Here is a 22,621-nt window from a genome sequence, read left to right on the forward strand (position 1 = left end):
GGCCAAACATTATTCTTTTCCACAATCAAGGGTTTAATTGTCAAAAAGGTTAAGTGGCTTACCACAAATTATATAGTCAGTTGGTAGAGGAAAATCAGAATCTTAAGAGTTTCTTTTTATCCCCCCCCAAAAAGAAGAAGAATCCTTCAAAGATACGTGAGGATCCCAGTTCCAGCCCCAGGCTCCCCACTTGCAGGGGAGTCGCTTCACAAGCAGTGAAGCAGGTCTGCAGGTGTCCATCTTTTTCTTCCCCTCTCTGTCTTCCCCTCCTCTCTCCATTTCTCTCTGTCCTATTGAACAACGAAGCATCAATAACAACAACAATAATAACTACAACAATAAAAAAACCAAGGGCAACAAAAGGGAATAAATAAATAAACAATAAAAATTAAAAATACTTTAAAAAAAGAATCCCTCAAAGATATAAGAATGAACATAAGAATATTTTGAAACAAATATATTTTATCAAAGCCAAGCAAGATATAAACACAAAACATAAATGTATATTAACTTCATGTGAGCAATTTATTGTGAGAAGCAACTGTAAAGATTGTGATCTGAGACTTCCATGCTATTTTTGTTTTCTACACTTTAGTTTAGCAATAAGGGCTATATCCTCCCAAGAGATCTACTGGGCGGATATGAGATAAGCCGCAGATGAGTTAACTTGTTTGGATTTGAATAAGGAAATGTGGCAGCTCCAGATGCTTCCATACTCCAAGTACATCAAATCCAGAAGGCAACAGAAACTGGGCTAAGACCCAAAAGAAGGAGGGTGGCTTCAGTTAATAATAAAGTCTGCTGTTGTATTGTTTTAATAGACAAATTTTTTTTATGCTATTGCAACACAACTATAGATGACTTCTTAGTAAACAACTTCCAACCAATAATGACCCTAGAGTCTCAAATTCCTAACTGTAGAAGAGGTTATTTTGGGGCCAGGCGGTGGTGGACCTAGTTAAGTACTCATATGTTACAGTGCACAAGGATGCAGGCTCAAGCCCCCAGTCCCCACCTGCAGGGGAAATCTTCAGGAGCAGTGAAGCAGCTTTGCCCCCCCCACCTTCCCCTCCCCTCTCAAATTCTGTCTCTATCAATATTTTATTTATATTCAATAAATAAAATAAAAAAGAAACTTGGAATCATTTATTTTTTTATTATCTCTATTTATTGGATAGATACAGTGAGAAATCGAGAGGGAATGGGGCAATAGACAGAGAGACACTTGCAGCACTGTTTCACCACTAGTAAAGCTTCTTCCCTGCAGGTGGGGACTGGTGGTTTGAACCTGAGTCCTTGTGCATTATAACATGTGCACTTTACCAGGTGCACCACCATCTAGCCCCTATTTATTAAATATTAATTTTATTGTTTATTTATAGGTTTTTTGTTTGTTTATTTTACCAGAGCACTGATCAGCTCTGGCTTATGGTGGTGTGGGGGATTAAACCTGGGACTTTGGAGCCTCAGGCATGAGAGTATGTTTTCATAATCATTAGGCTATCTACCCATCCCTTGTAATCTTTTTTTTTTTAAAGGGGGTATTTTTACCCTTAAATCTGTGCAGTGGCCATTTTCCTTACTGTTTAATGTATCACTACCCAATGAAACCAGTCAAGCTAGAAGTCTCTACTTGACCCTCCACAGCCCCTTCACTCTCTCCCTCATATGTTCATATTTTTCCAAGACCTCTTCCTATAAGTACTAGATGGCTTTCCTACCTCCAGTCTTTTCTTTTTCTTTCTTTTTTTTCATTTTTCATTTCACCTATCTGATAGTTGTTTACCTAATAACTGCCTATTACTCACATTTACCTATAGGTTAGACTACAACTTTCTGATATTTATGACTTTCCCTGATCTTTAGAATCACTATATCTGATTACTGTAAAAAATGGCGACTAATCCCTAGCACTGCAAAAAACGGTATCATCTGTTTTCCATCTACACCATGCCTCGGCCTCGCGTGTATCTTGGCGATACGAGAATCCGGCATGAAGCCCAGCCAGTCTATCTTGGCGTTACTCTCGATCGCACTCTGTCATTTCACAAACATCTCATAAAAACTGCAGCAAAGGTGGGCGCGAGGAATCACATCATTGCAAGACTGGCCAGCTCCTCATGGGGCGCGAGCGCTTCCACACTACGATCATCATCTCTGGCATTATGCTATTCCACTGCAGAATACTGTGCCCCAGTCTGGTTCCGTAGCCCCCATGTCCACTTGGTTGATTCCAAATTATATTCCTCCATGAGAATAATTTCTGGAACCATCCGTTCCACCCCGGTTCCATGGCTGCCAGTTCTCAGCAACATCGCCCCGCCAGATATTCGTCGGGATGCGGCATCATCTAAGTTCATTTCCCACGTCTACACTCGACCGGACTTGCCAATATACGCGGATATCTTCGCCCACCCTGTCCAACGCTTGACGTCTCGTCACCCAATCTGGTCCCCTACGCCTACACTGAACTTCTCTGTTCCAGTCTCTTGGAAACAGAGCTGGCAGTCAGCTGAGGTAAAGAACAAACACCTCATCACAGACCCCTGCAGGCGTCAACCGGGCTTTGACCTAGCACGTTATGATTGGGCCCTCCTCAATCGCTATCGAACAGGCCATGGCCGGTGCGCCGCTATGTTCCATCGCTGGGGAGCCAGAGACGACCCGAACTGCCCCTGCGGCTCCAGACAGACTATGACCCACATAGTCAACGACTGCCACCTCTCCAGATTCAAAGGAGGTCTCGAAACTTTACATCAGGCTCAACCTGATGCTGTTGACTGGCTACAGAAGAAGGGCAAACGCTAGAAGAAGAAGAAGAATGGGGTGACAGATGTCGCAGCCAGATGGCCCTCACATCCAGAATCACTATACTTGGACCAGGCAGTAGCACACATTGTCATGCACAAGGACCAGGGTTTAAGCCCCCAGCCCCCACCTGCAGGGGGGAAACTTCACAAGCAGTAAAGCAGGGCTGCAGGTATTACTCTCTCTCTCTCTCTCTTTTTCTCTTTCACCAGAGCACTGCTCAGCTCTGGCTGTGGGGGACTGAACATGAGACTTTGGAGTCTCAGGCATAAGAGTCTTTGCATAACTATTATGCTATCTACTCTCTGCCCCAGGTGTTTCTCTTTATCTCCCTCTTCCCTCTCAGTTTCTGTCTGTCCTATCAAATAAAATTTTTTTTTTTGAAGAGAAAAACGTTTATTTAAAATAAAAGAAAGGGGGAGTGCGCGGGGTTCACGTTGGCGGCGGGGCTCCGGGCTCAGTACCAGCGGCGGCTGAAGTGGGGGTGCAGGTAGGGGTGCGGGTGGGGGTGCGGGCCTCCGCCAGGGTCCTGGGAGGGGCTGCCCTGCGGGAAGCTGCGCCTGGGGGGCGGGGGTCCCCGGCCCTCGCTCAGCCTCTTGTCCGAGCTGTAGCCCCCCCAGGAGTCTTGGGGGTCTCGGCAGTGGCGCTCCTCCGGGAAGTGCTGCCCATCCGGCTTGCCAGGGGCCCGCCTCTCTCCTGCAGGGGTGGGGAGGTGAGGGTCAAGCGGGGAGCGACTGCGGGGGGGGTGGGGGGGGCGGCGGGGCGGGGCCAAATAAAATTTTTAAAAGATTAAAATGTAAAAAAAAAAGTCTTAAAAAAGAATAACTAGGAGATCTCTACATGCCATACATCAGACAAGAATTTAATAATCAAATATATAAAGAGCTTACCAAACTCAACAACAAGAAAACAAACGACTACATCCAAAAATAGGGAGAGGACATGGACAGAATATTCATCACAGAAGAGATCCAAAAGGCTGAGAAACACATGAAAAAATGCTCCAAGTCTTTGACTGTCAGGGAAATGCAAATAAAGACGACAATAAGATACCACTTCACTCCTGTAAGAATGTCATACATCAGAAAAGGTAGTGGGAGTCTGGCGGGTAGCTCAGTTAGCTAAGTGCACATGGCACAAAGCACAGGGGCTGGCTTGAGGATCCCAGTTTGAGCCCCCAGCTCCCCACCTGCAGGGGAGTCACTTCATAGGTGGTGAAGCAGGTCTGTAGGTGTCTATCTTTCTCTCCCCCTCTCTGTCTTCCCTTCCTCTCCATTTCTTTCTGTCCTATCTAACGATGATATCAATAACAACATTAACTACAACAATAGAAAAAAGAAGGGCAACAAAAAGGGAAAATAAACAAATATAAAATAAATTAAAAAAAGAAAAGGTAGCAGCAACAAATGCTGAAGAGGTTGTGGGGTCAAGGGAACCCTCCTGCACTGCTGGTGGGAATGTCCAACCCCTGTGGAGAACAGTCTGGAGAACTCTCAGAAGGCTAGAAATGGACCTACCCTATGACCCTGCAATTCCTCTCCTGGGGATAGATCCTAAGGAACCCAACACACCCATCCAAAAAGATCTGTGTACACATATGTTTTTGGCAGCACAATTTTTTTTTTTTTATTTAAGAAAGGATTAATTAACAAAACCATAGGGTAGGAGGGGTACAACTCCACACAATTCCCACCGCCCAATCTCCATATCCCACCCCCTCCCCCGATAGCTTTCCCATTCTCTATCCCTCTGGGAGCGTGGACCCAGGGTCATTGAGGGTTGCAGAAGGTAGAAGGTCTGGCTTCTGTAATTGCTTCCTCGCTGAACATGGGCGTTGACTGGTCGGTCCATACTCCCAGTTGGCAGCACAATTTGTAATAGCCAAAAACCTGGAAGCAAACCAGGTGTCCAACAGCAAATGAGTGGCTGAACAAGCTGTGGTATATATACACAATGGAATACTACTCAGCTATTAAAAATGGTGACTTCATCTTTTTCAGTCCATCTTGGATAAAGCCTGAAGAAATCATGTAAGTGAAATAAGACAAACAGAACGATGAGTATGGGATGATCTCACTCACAGGTAAAAGTCGAAAAACAAGATCAGAAGAGAAAACACAAGCAGAACCTGAATTGGATTTGGTGTATTGCACCAAAGTAAAAGTCTCTAGGGTGAGTGCTAGAGGAGAGTACAGATCCTAGAAAAGGATGGCAGAGGACCTAGTGGGGTTTGTATTGTTTGTGGAAAACTGAGAAATGTTATGCACGTACAAACTATTTATTGTACTCACTGTCAAATGTAAAACAATCCCCCAACAAAGGGAAAAAAGAATCACCATACTTTCCTCAATGTCAAGGGAAGATGTCTACTCTTTTTTAAAATATTTATTTATTTATTCCCCTTTTTTTTTTAGTTTCTTTATTAAGGAATTAATTTTTTACATTCTACAGTAAATACAATAGTTTGTACATGCATAATATTTCTCAGTTTTCCATATAACAATATAACCCCCACTAAGTCCTCTGTCATCCTTCTTGGACCTGTATTCTCCCCCCCCCACACACACACCCACCCCAGAGTCTTTTTCTTTGGTGCAATACGCCATATTTACTCCCTTTTTTTTGTTGCCCTTTTTTTTATTGTTGTAGTTATTGATGTCGTCATTGTTGGATAGAACAGAGAGAAATGGAGAGAGGAGGGGAAGACAGAGAGGGGGAGAGAAAGATAGACACCTGCAGACCTGCTTCACTGCTTGTGAAGCGACTCCCCTGCAAGTGGGGAGCCGGGGGCTTGAACTGGGATCCTCATGCCAGTCCTTGCGCTTTGTACCACATGCGCTTAACCTGCTGCACTACCGCCCAACTCCCTGTATTACTTAGTTATTATACAGGGAAGTTATTATATTATTCAAGGTCAGAGACTATGTCTTATTTTAATTTTTCATCTTTATTTATTTATTGGATGGAGACAGCCAGAAATTGAGAGGGAAGGGGGTGATAGGAAGAGAGACAGAGAGAGACACCTGCAGCCCTGCTTCACCACTTGCAAAGCTTTCCCCTTACAGGTGAGGACCGGAGGCTCGAACCCAGGACCTTGAACACTGTAACATGTACCAGATGTGCCACCACCCGGCCCCTCTATGTCTTATTTTGCATTTTTGTGAGTGCAAAGATTTATTTATTTATTTTCGTGGGAGGGAAAGAGATCAGAATACTGCTCAGTTTCTGTATATTGCGGGACTGAACCTGGGACCTCTGGGAGAGTCCACTGTACTGCTGTTGTTTTTATCTCCCCAGCCTTATTTTGCATCTAATACATTCATGATCAAAAATGAATGTGTTGTGGTCCGGGAGGTGGCACAATGGATAAGGCATTGGACTCTCAAGCATGAGGTCCTGAGTTCAATCCCCAGCAGCACATATACCAGAGTGATGCCTGGTTCTTTCTCTCTCTCCTCCTATATTTCTCATTAATATATAAATAAAATCTCAAAAAAATACTTTAAAAGAAAAAAACTGAATGTGTTTACCATTGAACTCTGTATCTTCAACTTTCCTCAATCTAAACTCTGTCTAGTGTTTCCTATTTTGGTAAATGAGATCATCCTTAATCCAGTTACTCAGTCCAGATCTGAAGGTCTCTTTCTTATTGTCTTCTTAATCTTCTTAAGAAATACCTAGGAGATATTTTGCCTCCTGAGTATGTCATTGAGTTACTTTGCTGTTCCATCCCCATTGATCATTATCTATCTCGCAAAGATGGTAGATACCAGCCTTCTTTCATTGTTCCTTTGTGATCCATTTTCTTTTCTTTTCTTTTCTTTTAAATTAAAAGTATCTTTATTTATTTGATAGACACACCCAGAAATTGAGACTAAGGGGAGATATAGCGAGGGAGAGAGAGAGGTCAGGGAGGTGTCACAGTGGATAAGGCACTGGACTCTCAAGCATGAGGTCCTGAGTTCAATTCCAGCAGCATATATACCAGAGTGATGTCTGATTCTCTCTTCTATCTTTCTCATTAATAAACAAATACAACCTTAAAAAAAGAGAGAGAGAGACACTGCAACCCTGCTTCACCACTTGTGAAGCTTTTCCCTTGCAGGTGGGGACAAGGGGCTTGATCCCAAGTCCTTGCACACTGAAACACGTATGTGCACTTAAAATTTGCAATTATGATCACATTGCTTTCACTCTTATTTAATATACCCTCCAATAACTCTAAGTTACATCTGTATTTCTCTTTTTTAATATGTCAAATGCTTTTTTTTTTTTTTGTCCCCTCCCTCTCCCGCCCGGCACCCCCTGTATCTGGGGAGCCTCTCCGCCCGTCACCCCCCTGCATCAGGGGAGCCTCTTCCCGGGAATGAATGGAGCGCAAGGCAGCGCCTCCCCGCCGCTCCAGCCAGGCGCTTGGCTGGCGGACATGTGTGATTAGATTCCGGGCTCCGGCTCGTCAAATGCTTTTTTAAAAAGAAATATTTTACTTATTAATGAGAAAGAAGGAGAGAGAAAAAGAACCAGAAATCATTCTGGTACATGTGCTGCTGGGGATCAAATTTGGGACTTCACACTTGAGAGTTCAATGTTTTATCCATTGCACCACCTTCCGGATCACCATCTGTATTTCTTACATCAAGTCCCATCTCACTTTACTGTAATTATTTAATATTTGTCTTCTTTAGATTCCAAGTGTGTTCAGAATCTAGTCCTATCTTACTCATTCACTGCTATATTTCCAACTTCAGACACACAACAGGCAGTAAAAAAAAAAAAAATTGGGGGTGGGGGTAGATAGCATAATGGTTATGCAAACATACTCTCAAGCCTGAGACTCCATCAAATCCCAGGTTCAATTCCCCTGCACCACCATAAGCCAGAGTGAGCAGTGCTCTGGTTAAAAAAAAAAAAAAAAAATTGTATAGTCAATAAATGAATGAAATGAATACTTGGAAAGTAGGTGCTTAATGGTACTTCTTTGTGCCTCAGGCATGAAAGACATTTTACATAACTACTACACTACCTCTCTCCAGCCCTAGTGGTGCTTCTTGAATAAATAACCAGCTGCTCATATATATAGAAACTAATGTAGGTTTCAGTGTATTCTGAAATATTTTACCTGTGCTTATTTTAACTTCCAGTTTTTTTCTTCATTAATGTCAACCCACAATTCTTGCAACCTTTAAAATTTGAACCAGTGATTCATTTTCATTTATTGAGGCATGAGGTTATTTGCATTTTAATTGTATACTTAAATATTTGCGTTCATCTAAAATTTTGAGTTACAGCCTAGGGAGATCTTACAGTATGTAGAGCAATAGAATTGCATGCATGAGGTCATGAGGTTGATCCCCAGCACTAAATATTACCAGGGTGATGCCCTGGTTCTCTCTTTCTCCCTCATAAATAAACACATAAATAAGTCTTTCTAAAACATGAAATTTGTGAATGACTTTCACATTTATGTACTTAATTTTCTAGACAGAATTACAAACTCATTTAGAATTGGAATCATAAACTGTATTTTGAAAATCTTGTTTCCCTTGATGTTCTTAGGCCTCTTGTTGTCTAGCAGTGTCCTGTGTATACTCACTCACCTACAACAATAAGACAACAAGAGCAATGAAAGGAAATAAATAAAATATTTTTTTAAAAAGACACTCAGGAATCGGGCGGTAGCACAGTAGTTAAGCGCACGTGGCACAAGGACAGGCGTAAGGATCCCAGATAGAGCCCCCAGCTCCCCACCTGCAGGGGAGTCGCTTCACAGGTGGTGAAGCAGGTCTGTAGGTGTCTTTCTTTCTCTCCCCTTCTCTGTCTTCCCCTCCTCTCTCCATTTCTTTCTGTTGTATCCAACAATGATGACATCAACAACAATAATTACTACAACGATAAAACAACAAGGGCAACAAAAGGGAATAAATAAATATTTTTAAAAAACTTTTAAAAATTTAAAAAGACACTCATTAATAGTGATTGAAATATTGGCAAGGGTTAGCTTATAAAAATGGACAGTGGGTGAAAGAAATGCTCAGCAGATAGATCTTTGGTATGAATTTCTGGCTTTGCCTCAGTGTAGAAATAAACCTTTGCATGATGCTCCCATCTGGTGATGGGACCTAGAATTCAGGTCCTCACACATGGTAAAGGGTGCACTTTACTCCCCAGCCCTGATAACAATATGTTGATAACAATAATTCTTCATGCACCCTGTAGACATTGATATTATGTACTTATAACAAGCCATCTCAAAACAGAAGTGTCAGGATAAGAAATAGTGCAGTATTCTAGAATAATACAAAGTGATGAAGTTGCTGAAAACAACCCTATTGGGCCAGAAAAATAGTTCACTTGGGTAGTGTGCTGCTTTGCCATGTGCTTGACCCAGGTCCAGCCCAGTCTCCATTGTACTGAAGGAAACTTTAGTGCTGTGGTCTCTCCCTCTCTCTGTACACACACACACACACACATACACACACACACACACACACACACACACACACACACACACACACACACACACACACACACACACTCTTCTATGTACAAAATGAGTGGGAAAGTCTCAGAATTCTCAGCTCTTAAACTTTCCATAAAAGTGTTGGAATCTTACAGAGACTAGGTGAACAAAATCCACTCTTAAAATTACAGAAATTAGGGAGTCAGGCGGTAGCTCAGCAGATTAAGCGCACGTGGCACAAAGCGCAAGGAACGGCCTAAGAATCCCAGTTCGAGCCCCTGGCTCCCCACCTGCAGGGGAGTCGCTTCACAAGAGGTTGTTTTAAAGTTCTTTCCTTCCTTCCTCCCTCCCTCCCTTCTCTCTCTTTTGCCACCAGGGTTATCACTGAGGTTCACTGCCTGCTTGATGAGAGTCAGTTTGCATAACCATTAGGCTATCTCCTCACCTACTGTCTGCATGATGAAGCCACCACTCCTGGGAGCCATCTTTTTTCTTTCTTTTTCTTTTATTTTCTTTTTTCTTTCTTCTTTTAGTTCATATTCCTTCCTCCCTTCCTCCCTCTTTCTTTCTTTCTTTCTTTCAATTCTTTTTTAAATTTTTTTTATTTCTTTATTGGGGAATTAATGTTTTACATTCAACAGTAAATACAATAGTTTGTACATGCATAACATTCCCTGGTTTCCCATATAGCTTCCCTCTTTCTTTCTTTCTTCCTTTCTTTCTTTTCCACCTCTAGGGTTATCACTGGGGCTCGGTGCCTGCACTACAAACCCACAGCTCCTGGAGGCCTTTTTTTTTTTTTTTTTTTTTTTTGCCCTTCTTGTTATTGTTGCCATTGCTGTTGTTGTTGGATAGAGAAGAGAGAAATGGAGAGAGGGAGGGGAAGACAGAGAGGAGGAGGAGAGAAAAATACAGACACCTGCAGACCTGCTTCACCGCTTGTGAAGCGACCTCCCTGCTGGTGGGGGTCCAGGGGCTCAAACAGAGATCCTTACTCTGGTCCTTGTGCTTCGGAACGATGTGGGCTTAATCCGCTGTGCTACTGCCCAGCCCCTTCCTTTTCCTTTCTTAAAACATGTTTTTAAAACCAGAGCATTGCTCATCTCTGACTTAGAGGTTGAACCTGGAACCTTCAGTGCCTCAGGCATGACAGTTTTTGTGTGTGTGTGTGTGTGTGTGTGTGTGTGTGTGTGTAACCACTCTGCTATCACTCCAGCCTTCTGAAAGCACTTCTGACTGTTATTGCAGTTGCCAGGGTGATCATTTCCAGAGTGTGTCACTTAAAATAAGGGATGCATTGGATCGACCTTCCCATGGTGCATCCCGTGAGTGCCCATTCATTGGGGAAACTGACGATCCTTCCTAGCCGACTGAATCCATATGGATCCCAGTCACTTTCAAAGCCAGCAACAAGCAGCTCCTGACAGCTTTCAAGCTGTTGGTCCTGCTCTTTGAGTCCTCCAACTTAATGCAAAGGAGGTCTCGAAACTTGACATCAGGCTCAACCTGACGCTGTTGACTGGCTACAGAAGAAGGGCAAATGCTAGAAGAAGAAGAAGAAGAAGAAGAAGAAGAAGAAGAAGGGAGGTGTGGGAAATGGCATGATGGTTATGCAAAGAGAATTAAATTTGGAGGCACCAAAGGTTCCAGATTCAGTTCCCAGCAGCACATTAATACAGAGCTGAGCTGTGCTCCTGGCAGCCATTTTTTTTTCCCTCCCCACCCCACCGCTCTATTTTATTTGATAAGATAGAGATAAGTTGAGAGGAGGGGGAGACAGAAAGGGAGAAAGACATCTGCAGACCTGCTTAAATGCTCCTGAAGCTTCACTGGGTGTGCCACTGCCTGCTCCCCCGCCCCCCATGGGTAGGCTGTTTAGTCAGGGTACTGCTCAACTGTGGCTACTGATAGTGTGTGATTCAAGCTGGGACCGCTTGCATCTAAGTTCTGTGCACCATCACTATACTGTCTCCTCTGCCCTTGTCTGGTTTTTATTTCCCAAACTTTAGCAATCTGCCTTGATCTTCATTTTTGTATCATAGTGAGACATTGTTGGAAGTTATTTTCTTCTCCTTTCTTTCTTTCTTTTTAAAGAATTTGTTTATTTATTCATGAGAAAGACAGGAGGAAAGAAAGAACCAGACATCATTCTGGAACATGTGCTGCTGGGGATTGAACTCTGGACCTCATGGTTAAGAATCCAATGCTTTATCCACTGCGCCACTTCCTGGACCACTTTTCTTTTTCTTTTTAGGGATGCCTTATGAACTATCTTCAGTTGTCTGGGGGTGGTGGTTATATTGTATATTTCATAGTCTAGGATCCTCTCTTTGTTGAAAGTGCAACGATGGCACAGAGCTTCTTTCTGTTCAGACTTTCCTTTTTTTTTAAATATATATTTTTGTAATTTTATTTATTTATCTTCCTTTTTGGTCTTTTTATTGTTGTTGTAGTTGATGTCGTCGTTGTTGGATAGGACAGAGAGAAATGGAGAGAGGAGGGGAAGACAGAGAGGAGGAGAGAAAGATAGACACCTGCAAACCTGCTTCACCGCCTGTGAAGCGACTCCCCTGCAGTGGGGAGCCGGGGTTCGACCGGGATCTTTATGCCGGTCCTTGTGCTTTGCGCCACCTGGCTTAACCCGCTGCGTTACCGCCCGACTCCCCAGACTTTCCTTTCTATATAACTCATTTGAGGCAAGTGATCAATGATCCCACTAGTACACGTTTAGATGCTATTAAAATCCAAACAAGGGTGCCTTATGCCGAAAAAGTTCTACTGACCCTCCCTCATGTAAGCTGACTAGCCTAACGTTTTGAAAGAAAATGTCATTCTTGGGGCTGGGTGGTGGCGTACCTGGTTGAGGGCACGTGTTACAATGTGTGAGGACCCAGGTTGAAGTCCCTGGTCCCCACCTGCAGGGGGAAAGTTTCACAAGTGGTGAAGCAGAGCTGTAGGTGTCTATCTCTCTTTCTCTCTACCCCCCCATCCCCTATCTCTACCCAATAAATAAGTAGAAATAATAAAAAAAATTAGAAAATGCCATTCTTATATTCAGTGAATTCTGTAGTGTCTAGTGATTTCCTGGTGCAAATCTCCACGAAATTAGTTTGAGTCAGTGGTGAGTCTTACTTTGGAAAAGCAGGTCCTGTGTGGATAACACATGGGGTACAGAGAACATGAAGATCAAAGGTGAAAGGCTAGTAGAAAACGACTATTAATTTAGTCAAATGTAGGGGCCAGGTGGTGGTGCACCTGGTTAAATGCACACATTATAGTTAGTGCTCTAGGTCCTGGGTTCAAGCTCCTGATCCTCACTTGCAGGGGGAAAGCTTTGTGAGTCGTGAAACAGGGCTGCAGGTGTCTCTTTCTCTGTTTCTCCCTCTCTCTATCTCCCTCCCCTCTCAATTTTTCTGTATCATATAAATAAATATATAAATAAAAATAATTTACAGAAAAAAATTAGTCGAATATGACTGGAGAGAGGCTCTAAAGTCCCATACCTAGGACTATGGTACATTCACACTTACAGTTGTGCTGAAGACTTCAATTACTATTTAATTTGCTGGGAAGTTTAAAGACTATGAAGTGTGGGCAGGGGCTTGTCCAGTCCTGCTGTCATCATTATGCTTCCTTGGTGACAAGATAACAGTGTCTCTGGGCTTGGGTTAGACGGGACCCCTCATGTGGAACTAACACTGAGTAAGCTTGTCACTACAGCATATTTCTTAAGTCTTGGGAGTGATTTAACATTAAAGTTTAACTTTTAAACTTTAGCAATTCAAAAAAATGAATTAATTAATTAAATAAACTTTAGCAATTCAGGTTGCAACCATAGAACAAACAACCTGGCTGCATAATTTAAGGCAAACTGAAGTTCTTCTGCTCAGCTGATCCTATCTCCAACAGTCATTTTTTTCTCCTCCATAGATTTCAAGCTAAGAATACAAAGTGTATTTTTTTGCATAAATGTATTTGTCTCAAACATGATTGCTGACAAATTATTTCTACTTGGAAAAATAAATTTAAGTCTAGGAATTGTTTTTATTCATTGAAAATCAGAAAAAAAAAAACCCAAAACTTCATGAAGGCATTAGTTACAAGCGAAGATTCACTCAAAAATAAGAGTCTCTTTATGGGGCCAGGTGGTGGCATACCTGGTTAAATGCACATATTGCAATGTCAAGGACTCAGGTTCAAGCCTCCTGAGGGAAAGCTTCACGAGCAGTGAAGCAGGGCTGCAGGTGCCTCTCTGTCTCTATCTCTCTATCTCCTCTCTCAATTCATCTCTGTCTCTATCCAAAAATAAATTAATAAAAATATTTAAAAAGAAAAAGTCTCTTCATGTCTGACATAATCACCAAACCTGGGTGAATGTAAACTGGACAATATAATGCATGTGAACTGATGTGTTTGGCACTATCCACATCATTGATAAGTCACTGCAGTATGAGAGGCAGTGATAGGTGGTGGCAGTAACTCTGCAGCCAGACTGCTGAGGACTTAATCTCAGCCCCAATACTGACTAGCTGTCTTTCCTTCAGTAAATCTTGAGAATCCCCTGTGCCTCTGAGTGTTTATCTAGAAGGTGGGGTGACAGCGAATATATCTGAGTTGTAGGCTTACTGCAAAAATTACACAAGTTAAATTTAAAGTGTTGAGCACTCTAAATGCCTTTACTACCTAGAAAATTCCAACTAAGCAATTAGAAGTATCCATCCCAGAGTCAGGCATATTGTTATATATATATTCCCTTTTGTTGCCCCCTTTTTTAAAATTGTTGTCATCATTGTTGGATAGGGCAGAGAGAAATGGAGAGAAGAGGGGAAGACAGAGAGGGGGAAAGAAAGATAGACACCTGCAGACCTGCTTCACTGCTTGTGAAGCAACTCCCCTGCAGGTGGGGAGCCAGAGGCTCGAACCAGGATCCTTATTCTGGTCTTGCGCTTTGCGCCACCTGCACTTAACTCACTGTGCTACCACCCAACTTTCTGGCATCTTGGGTTTAAGCCTAGGCTTTACCAGCAGCCAACTGACCTTGGACAAGTTACTTAGTGTTACAATGTCTGAGTCATTTTATGGAAAATGGATGTAACAGATAAGAGGATTAATTGAAATAATAGAAACAAAATGCTTTAAAGAGTGCCTGGCACTTGTAAGTGTTGTTATATTGTGTAAACTGGAGTTCATAAAAGATTTCTGCTAACAACATAATGGACCCCTTTGTTGACCCCACAGGACCTTGCACTCAGTGTAGACTAACAACAGTAGAAAATGTTCCATCCTCTGAAGGGAGGTTGGATAACATACTCTGTCTACCACCTGAGGAAGATAGGTCCTGAAATTGGTGCAACTTGGAACGCTCCTACTCATGACCACAGAATGTGAGCTTAAACCTACCAGGATGCAGAGGTTTACATAGGTTCCAGATGCTACCATAAAGCCAGCTGGACTTCCCTAGGCAGACAACGCCATCAATGTGTCCTGGAGCCCCATTTCCCCAGAGCTCTGCCCCACTAGGGAAAGAGAGAGATAGGCTGGGAGTATGGATCGATCTGTCAATGTCCATGTTCACTGGGGAAGCAATTACAGAAGCCAGACCTTCCACCTTCTGCACCCCATAATGATTCTGGGTCCATATTCCCAGAGGGTTAAAGAATAGGAGAGCTATCAGGGAGGGAGATAAGACACAGAGTTCTGGTGGTGGGAACTGTGTTAATTGTACCCCTCTTATCCTATGGTCTTGCCAATATTTCCATTTAATAAATAATTTTTTTTAAAGATTCCTGTCAAAATAAAAATGGTTGGGAGTTGGGCGGTAGCACCGCGGGTTAAGAGCAGGTGGCGCAAAGCCTAAGGACCGGTGTAAGGATTCCAGTTCGAGCCTCCGGCTCCCCACCTGCAAGGGAGTCACTTCACAGGTGATGAAGCAGGTCTGCAGGTGTCTATCTTTCTCTCCCACTCTCTGTTTTCCCTTCTTCTCTCCATTTCTCTCTGTCCTGTCTAACAACAACATCAACAACAACAACAACAACAACAATAACAACAATAAAACAAGGGCACAAAAGGGAATAAATAAACATATTTTTTAAATGATCTAGAGTGGAAGAGGGAATTCTGATGAATGAAAAGTCATTTTAAAATGGATGAATTTTGAGTTTTTATAATCTTGTACTACTTAGGTTATGATAAGTAAAATTTGGGTGGGAGGGAAAAAAAATCATTTGCTTGCTGGAGAGGGAGGGTGTGGGGTCAAAGGAACCCTCCTGCACTGCTGGTGGGAATGTCAATTGGTCCAACTTCTGTGGAGAACAGTCTGGAGAACTCTCAGAAGGCTAGAAATGGACCTACCCTATGACCCTGCAATTCCCCTCCTGGGGATATATCCTAAGGAACCCAACACATCCATCCAAAAAGATCTGTGTACACATATGTTCTTGGCAGCACAATTTGTAATAGCCAAAACCTGGAAGCAACCCAGGTGTCCAACAACAGATGAGTGGCTGAGCAAGCTGTGGTATATATACACAATGGAATACTACTCAGCTGTAAAAAATGGTGACTTCACCGTTTTCAGCCAATCTTGGATGGACCTTGAAAAAATCATGTTGAGTGAAATAAGTCAGAAACTGAAGGATGAATATGGGATGATCTCACTCTCAGGCCGAAGTTGAAAAACAAGACCACAAAAGAAAACACAAGTCGAACCTGAAATGGAATTGGAGTATTACACCAAAGTAAAAGACTCTGGGGTGGGTGGGTGGGTGGGGAGAATACAGGTCCATGAAAAATGATGAATGAAATAGTGGGGGTTGTATTGTTAAATGGGAATCTGGGGAATGTTATGCATGTAAAAAAAAAAAAAGAAGTAGAAAAAAATTTAAAAAAAAAAAAGAAAAGAAAAAGAGGGAGATGATGGAGATGGCGGAGAGTGAGAGGATGCAGCGGAGGGAGAAGATGATGATGGAGATGGCAGGGATGGAGAAGATGCAGAAGAGGGAGAACTGCATCATCTCACTCTCCGCCATCTCCATCATCTCCTTCTCCCTCTTCTGCATCTTCTCGCTCCCCGCCATCTCCATCATCTCCTTCTCTGTCTTCTGCATCTTCTCACGCCCTGCCATCTCCATCATCTCCTTCTCCCTCTTCTGCATCATCTCACTCTCCGCCATCTCCATCATCTCCTTCTCCCTCTTCTGCATCATCTCACTCTCCACCATCTCCATCATCTCCTTTTCCTTCTTCTGCATCTTCTCACCCACGGCCATCTCCATCATCTCCTTCTCCCTCTTCTGCATCATCTCACTCTCCACCATCTCCATCATCTCCTTCTCCCTCTTCTGCATCTTCTCACGCCCTGCCATCTCCATCATCTCCTTCTCCTTCTTCTGCATCTTCTCACTCTCTGCCATCTCCATCATCTCCTTCTCCTTCTTCTGCATCTTCTCACGCCCTGCCATCTCCATCATCTCCTTCTCCTTCTTCTGCATCTTCTCACTCTCTGCCATCTCCATCATCTCCTTCTCCTTCTTCTGCATCTTCTCACGCCCTGCCATCTCCATCATCTCCTTCTCCTTCTTCTGCATCTTCTCACCCACCGCCATCTCCATCATCTCCTTCTCCCTCTTCTGCATCTTCTCACTCTCCACCATCTCCATCATCTCCTTCTCATTCTTCTGCATCATCTCACTCTCCGCCATCTCCATCATCTCCTTCTCCCTCTTCTGCACCTTCTCACTCTCCACCATCTCCATCATCTCCTTCTCCCTCTTCTGCATCTTCTCACTCTCCACCATCTCCATCATCTCCTTCTCCTTCTTCTGCATCTTCTCACCCACGGCCATCTCCATCATCTCCTTCGCCCTCTTCTGCATCTTCTCACTCTCCGTCATCTCCATCACCTTCTCCAATTTCTGCATCTTCCACCTTCCGCCATCTTCATCATCTCCTTCTCCCTCTGCTTCGTCTTCTCAGTCTCCCCCATCTCCATCATCTTCTTTTCTCTCTTCTGGATCTCATGCCTCCCCACTGTCTCTATCATCTCCCTCTCCCTCTTCTGAGTCTTCTGCATCACCGCTTTCAACATCACGCCATGACTGTCGGCATCTCCGTTTTGAAGATTGCTAGTAGGGTTATTTTAGCGATCTTCCAAAGGACATCTTACTACACTAGTTTTTATCCTAACCTTTTATATGCAGGTGCACCCAATGATTGTCAGGGAGATAATGTCATGCCTGGAAAAGTATCCTGAAAGCTGGATCAAGGAAGCATTTACCAAAAAAAAAAAAAATCATTTGCTGAAATGCATAGATAAACCAAGACTGGATGGAGACCATTGAATTCTGTGTCAGGATCATAGAAATCCCTGTACAGTGTTTGTTTTGTTTTATTTTCTGTTGCTGCTAGGGGAGAGGGAGAGGGAGAGGGAGAGGGAGGAGTAGATACCACAATACTAAAGTTTACCATTGTACCATTATAATCCTATATGGTGTAAATACCTGATAATTTCCTAGGTGAGTTATCTTGTTGGCTCCAATAATTAAAACATTTTTAAGGGGTCCATGTACAGGCACACCAGGTTGAATGCACATATTACAATGTGCAAGGACTTGAGTTCAAGCCCCTAGTCCTCACCTACAGGGAAAAATGCTTCACAAGTGGTGAGACAGTACTGCAGATCATTCTCTCTCGCACTCACCTCCAAGGTTATCACTGGGACTTGGTGTCTGCACTACAAATCCACTGCTCCTGGAGGTCATCCCCCCCCATTTATTGGTTAGGACAGAGAGAATTGAGAGAGGAGGGGGAGGCAGCGAGGCAGAGAGACACCTGTAGACCTGTTTCATTGCTTGTGAAGTAAGTGTCCCCCCATCAAGTGGGGAGCTGGGGGCTTGAACTCAGATACTTTTGAGGGTTCTTGTGCTTCATACTATATGTTCTTACTTAACTGGGTGTGCCACTGCCAGCCCCCCTTCTCTGTTTCTATCCAGTAAAAAATATTTAAAAAATTATCACTGGAGGTTGGTACCTGCACATCTCCTTTGCTCCTGGTGGCCATTTTTTCCCCTTTCCTTTAGATAGAAAGTGAGAAATAGTGGTCTGGGAGGTGGTACAGTGGATAAGGCTTTGGACTCTCAAGCATGAGGTCCCAAGTTCAGTCAATGGCAGCACATGTACCAGAGTGATGTCTGGTTCTTTCTCTCTCTTCTATCATTTCTCATGAATAAATAAGTAAAATCTTAAAAAAAAAAAAAGTGAGAGACAGAGAGAAATTGAGAAGAAGAGAGATAGAGGAGAGGCACCATAGCACCAGTTGATCATGAAGTTTTCCCCCGGGATATGTTTCTCTGTGGTGGTTCAGGGCTTCCCAGGTCCTTGTGCATGGCAAATGTGTGCTCAATTGGGTGAGCCACATGTTGGCCACCAGTAATTAAAAAATGTAAAGCTGGGGTTATAACAGACCCCCCAAATAATCTAGCTTTGAATAATATAATTTCCAGGCACACATTAAAAAAAAAAAAACCCTCTTACAACATGTATCAAAGTAATTGAATGAGTAAAGCAATGTAAGAAAATTTGATATTTGGGAGGAAAAAACCCAATAAGTTTGGTTTTGAAAATATTATTCTACTATACAGGATCAATAACACTGAGGATATTCTGAGTTCCCATAATAAAACCATGTCATCTACAGATAAAAGCTCATTTGTTTCTCTACAAATATTTGCATATTTATTGCCCAGCATAGGGTGCATTCCCCATTTGGTAAGTGGAACAACAGCATTTTTCATTTCTTTTTTTTTTATTTTACACATTTATTTTCTCTTTTGTTGCCCTTGTTTTTATTGTTGTAGTTATTATTGTCATCATTGTTGGATAGGACAGAGAGAAATGGAGAGAGAAAGGGAAGACAGAGAGGGGGAGAGAAAGAGAGACACCTGCAGACTTGCTTCACCGCCTGTGAAGCGACTCCCCTGCAGGTGGGGAGCTGTGGCTTGAACCAAGATCCTTAGGCCAGTCCTTGGGCTTCGCTTAACCCACTGCGCTACCGCCCAACTCCCCTCATTTCTTTTTTTTAAAGTTTGTTTATTTATTTGTTTGTTTTTATTACTGGATAGAGACAGAGAGAAATTGAGAGGGGGGGAGGAGATAGAGACACCTGCAGCCCTGCTTCACCACTTGTGAAGTTTCTCCCCTGCAGGTAGGGACTAGAGACTTGAAGCTGCATTTTTGCGCACTCTTATGTGAGTGCTTAGACAGGTGTACCACTGGCTCCTAACAATCACATTTTTGAGATAAGAAATTCTCTTCCTTGGGCGGGGTAGATAGCATAGTGGTTATACAAAGAGACTGTCATGCCTGAGGCTCCGAAGTCCCAGGTTCTCCCATTCAAGTACTAACCAGGCCCGACCCTGCTTAGCTTTCGAGATCCGGAGTGTTCAGGGTGGTATGGCCGTAGACAGTCCCAGGTTCAATCCCCCGCACCACCATAAGCCAGAGCTGAGCAGTGCTCTGGTGTTTCTCTGTGTCTTTCTCTCTCTGCATCTCTTTCAAAAATAAAATAAATAAAATACTTAAAAAAAAAAAAAAAGAAATTCTCTTTCTTTAATGCGTACATTTTGGGTGGGAGAGAGAGTTTGAACTTTGTTCTTCATTTTTGGAAATCATTCCTTTCTTATCTTATTTTTTAAATTATTATCTTTTTTCCCTTCCTCCCCTTGTTTCTTTCTTTTGCAATTTTTTTCCTTTATTGGGGGATTAATGTTTTACATTTGACAGAGAATACAATAGTTTGTACGTTCAAGGGCAGAGGGTAGATAGCATAATGGTTATGCAAAGACACTCTCATGCCTAAGGCTCCAAAGTCCCAGGCTCAATCCCCCATACCACCATAAGCCAGAGCTGGGCAGTGCTCTGGTAAAAAAAAAAAAAGAAAAAAAAAGAAAAAAAAAGTTTGTACATGCATAACATTTCTCAGTTTTCCACATAACAATACAACCCCCACTAAGTCCTCTGTCATCCTTTTCCAGGACCTGTACTCCGTACCCCCCTCCCCAACTCCAGTCTTTTATTTTGGTGTAATACACTTTTACTATCTTTATTTATTGGATAGAAACAGCCAGAAATCAAGAGGGAATGGGGAGATAGAGAGGCAGAAAGACAGAGAAACACCTGCAGACCTGCTTCACTACTCGTGAAGCTTTCCCCCTGCAGGTGGGGACCAGGAGTTTGAACCTGGGTCCTGTGCACTGTAACATGTGCTTTCAACCAGGTGCACCACCACCTGGCCCTTCTTATCTTTTTTTTTTTTTAAAGATTTTATTTATTTATTAATGAGGAAGATAGGAGAAAGAACCAGACATCACTCTGGCACATGTGCTGCCAGGGATAGAACTCGGGACCTCATGCTTGAGAGTCCAAAGCTTTATCACTGTGCCACCTCCTGGACTACCCCTCTTATCTTTTTAATAAAGAAAATCTGAGTTTAAATTTTATGAATTACTTCATAAATGGAAAATATTATACATGTTATGAGCCTGTGTCTTTCTTTTCTCTCTTTTTTAAAACGGGCACCATGCTTTCAGATGACTTCCACTGAGTGCAAGGCTGGGTGAGAAAAGAGGACCTTACCTCATGGGAGAAGAATCCTGTCTTTACCTGAGCAAGACTGCAAAGATAGCTTATCTTGTTATGTTTGGACTTATACCAAGGGCCCAGGCAGGATCTGTAAACCTAACACAAAGAATCATGTGTAGCCAGTATAACTGTGAAGAGGGATACTGTAATTCTCCTCCAGCATATCACATTAATTTTCATCTAATTTAAAATTAGCATTTGATAACCTAAAAACCTTTGAGACAGCGCTTCTCTTACTCTTTCTCTGCTCTGACCTTTGTATGGCAGAAGAGGAAATAGTACTGCACAGGGAGCTCAACAGTGCAGTCTCCCATTTTGACTCTGCTGCCTACTTATTCATATACAAAGGTTCCTTGGTCTCTTTCAGCTTTAGTTTTTTCAACCCTATGTAGTTAATATCCTCTGCTTCAGAGTTATGACTTCATTGCATTATTAGCAATAAGTGAATCTTAGGTTCACATTTTTATTTTATTTATTTATTTATTTTTATTACCACTAGGGTAATTGCTGGACTCAGTGCCTTTATGATGAATCCACCACTCCCTGTGGCCATTTTCCCCCCCTTTTATTTGTTAGGATAGAGACAAATTGAGAGGGGAGGGATTGGGTGAGAGAGAGATATTTGCATCATTGCTTCACACTTCTGAAGCTTCTCCCTTGCAGGTGGGGTGCAGGGGCGTGAACTGTGTCCTTGTGCATAGTAACATGTGCACTTAACCAGATGCACCACTGCTTGGTCCCCAAGTTCACTTTTTTCTTGAAATACAATGGATATATAACATCATCTTATAGTTTCAGGTACACAAAATAATGATTTGATAATTATGTGTGTTGCATAGTGATCACCACAGTTTGACTAGTTAATATTTATATCTATATATGTACTTTTGCCCCTTGCAATGACATATTTTAAGATCTATTCTCAGCAACTTTAATTTTTTTTTTTTTTAACCAGAGTACTACTCAGCTCTGGGTTATGGTGAGGCGGGGGATTGAACCCGGGACTTTGGAGCCTCAGGCACGAGAGTCTTTCTGCATAACCATTATGCTATCTACCTCCTTCTATTAAGTATAGTCAGTTTGGTATACTTTACATCCCAAAATTTAGTTATTTTGAAACTCGAAGTTAGTATCTTTTTTTTTAACTCAAAAATTTGTTTTATTATAGTACATGGTTGGCGACTTATGGAGAGGGGGTAGATATAGCAGGCAACAGTAGCCCCGATTAGCATCTGATGCCCATCCCGATGGCCATGAATGTGCCAAAGGTGTCGCCACTCAGCATCATGGTTTTCCCGATGCCGTCCATCAGCTCCCTGATCCTTAGATAAGAAAAGGTGCCGAAGAGCGCGCCGGCCGCCATGCCCACGGCGCAGCCCGTCACAAAGCCCATCTTCACGCGATCGAAGCAGCTTGTCTGGGACTGTCCGTAGGGACCCATGGCCACAGGCATCTCACTAGCAGCTTCGGTACTTCTGCTCTACGTCTCACAGCGAACGTGAGACCCGAAGTTAGTATCTTTTGACCCACCTAACCACTAAGTTTACCCATATCCAAGTGTAATACAGCACATAAATATAGGCTATCTATATTGTATCATCTAGTTGTAGATGTTTTTAGGCTTCACTTCTAAATATAAAAGATAAAGCATACAGTACAGTGGTATTAGGTTTGGGAAAAGGAAGTCAGAAAGACTAAGGGATAGTAAAACAAATG

At 42.7% G+C, this 22,621-nt stretch overlaps 1 protein-coding gene across 1 annotated transcript; it reads right to left on the minus strand.

Moving 5' to 3' along the window:
* Positions 1-22,039: 22,039 nt before the first annotated feature.
* On the minus strand, positions 22,040-22,404 carry LOC103127841 (reactive oxygen species modulator 1-like). The gene has a single exon (XM_060196966.1). It carries the CDS (start codon positions 22,356-22,358, stop codon positions 22,131-22,133), a length of 228 nt encoding a protein of 75 aa, XP_060052949.1. The 5' UTR covers positions 22,359-22,404; the 3' UTR covers positions 22,040-22,130.
* Positions 22,405-22,621: the final 217 nt, after the last annotated feature.

Source organism: Erinaceus europaeus, chromosome 9 (genome assembly GCF_950295315.1).
Source record: "Erinaceus europaeus chromosome 9, mEriEur2.1, whole genome shotgun sequence".
Classification (NCBI taxonomy): Eukaryota; Metazoa; Chordata; class Mammalia; order Eulipotyphla; family Erinaceidae; genus Erinaceus; species Erinaceus europaeus.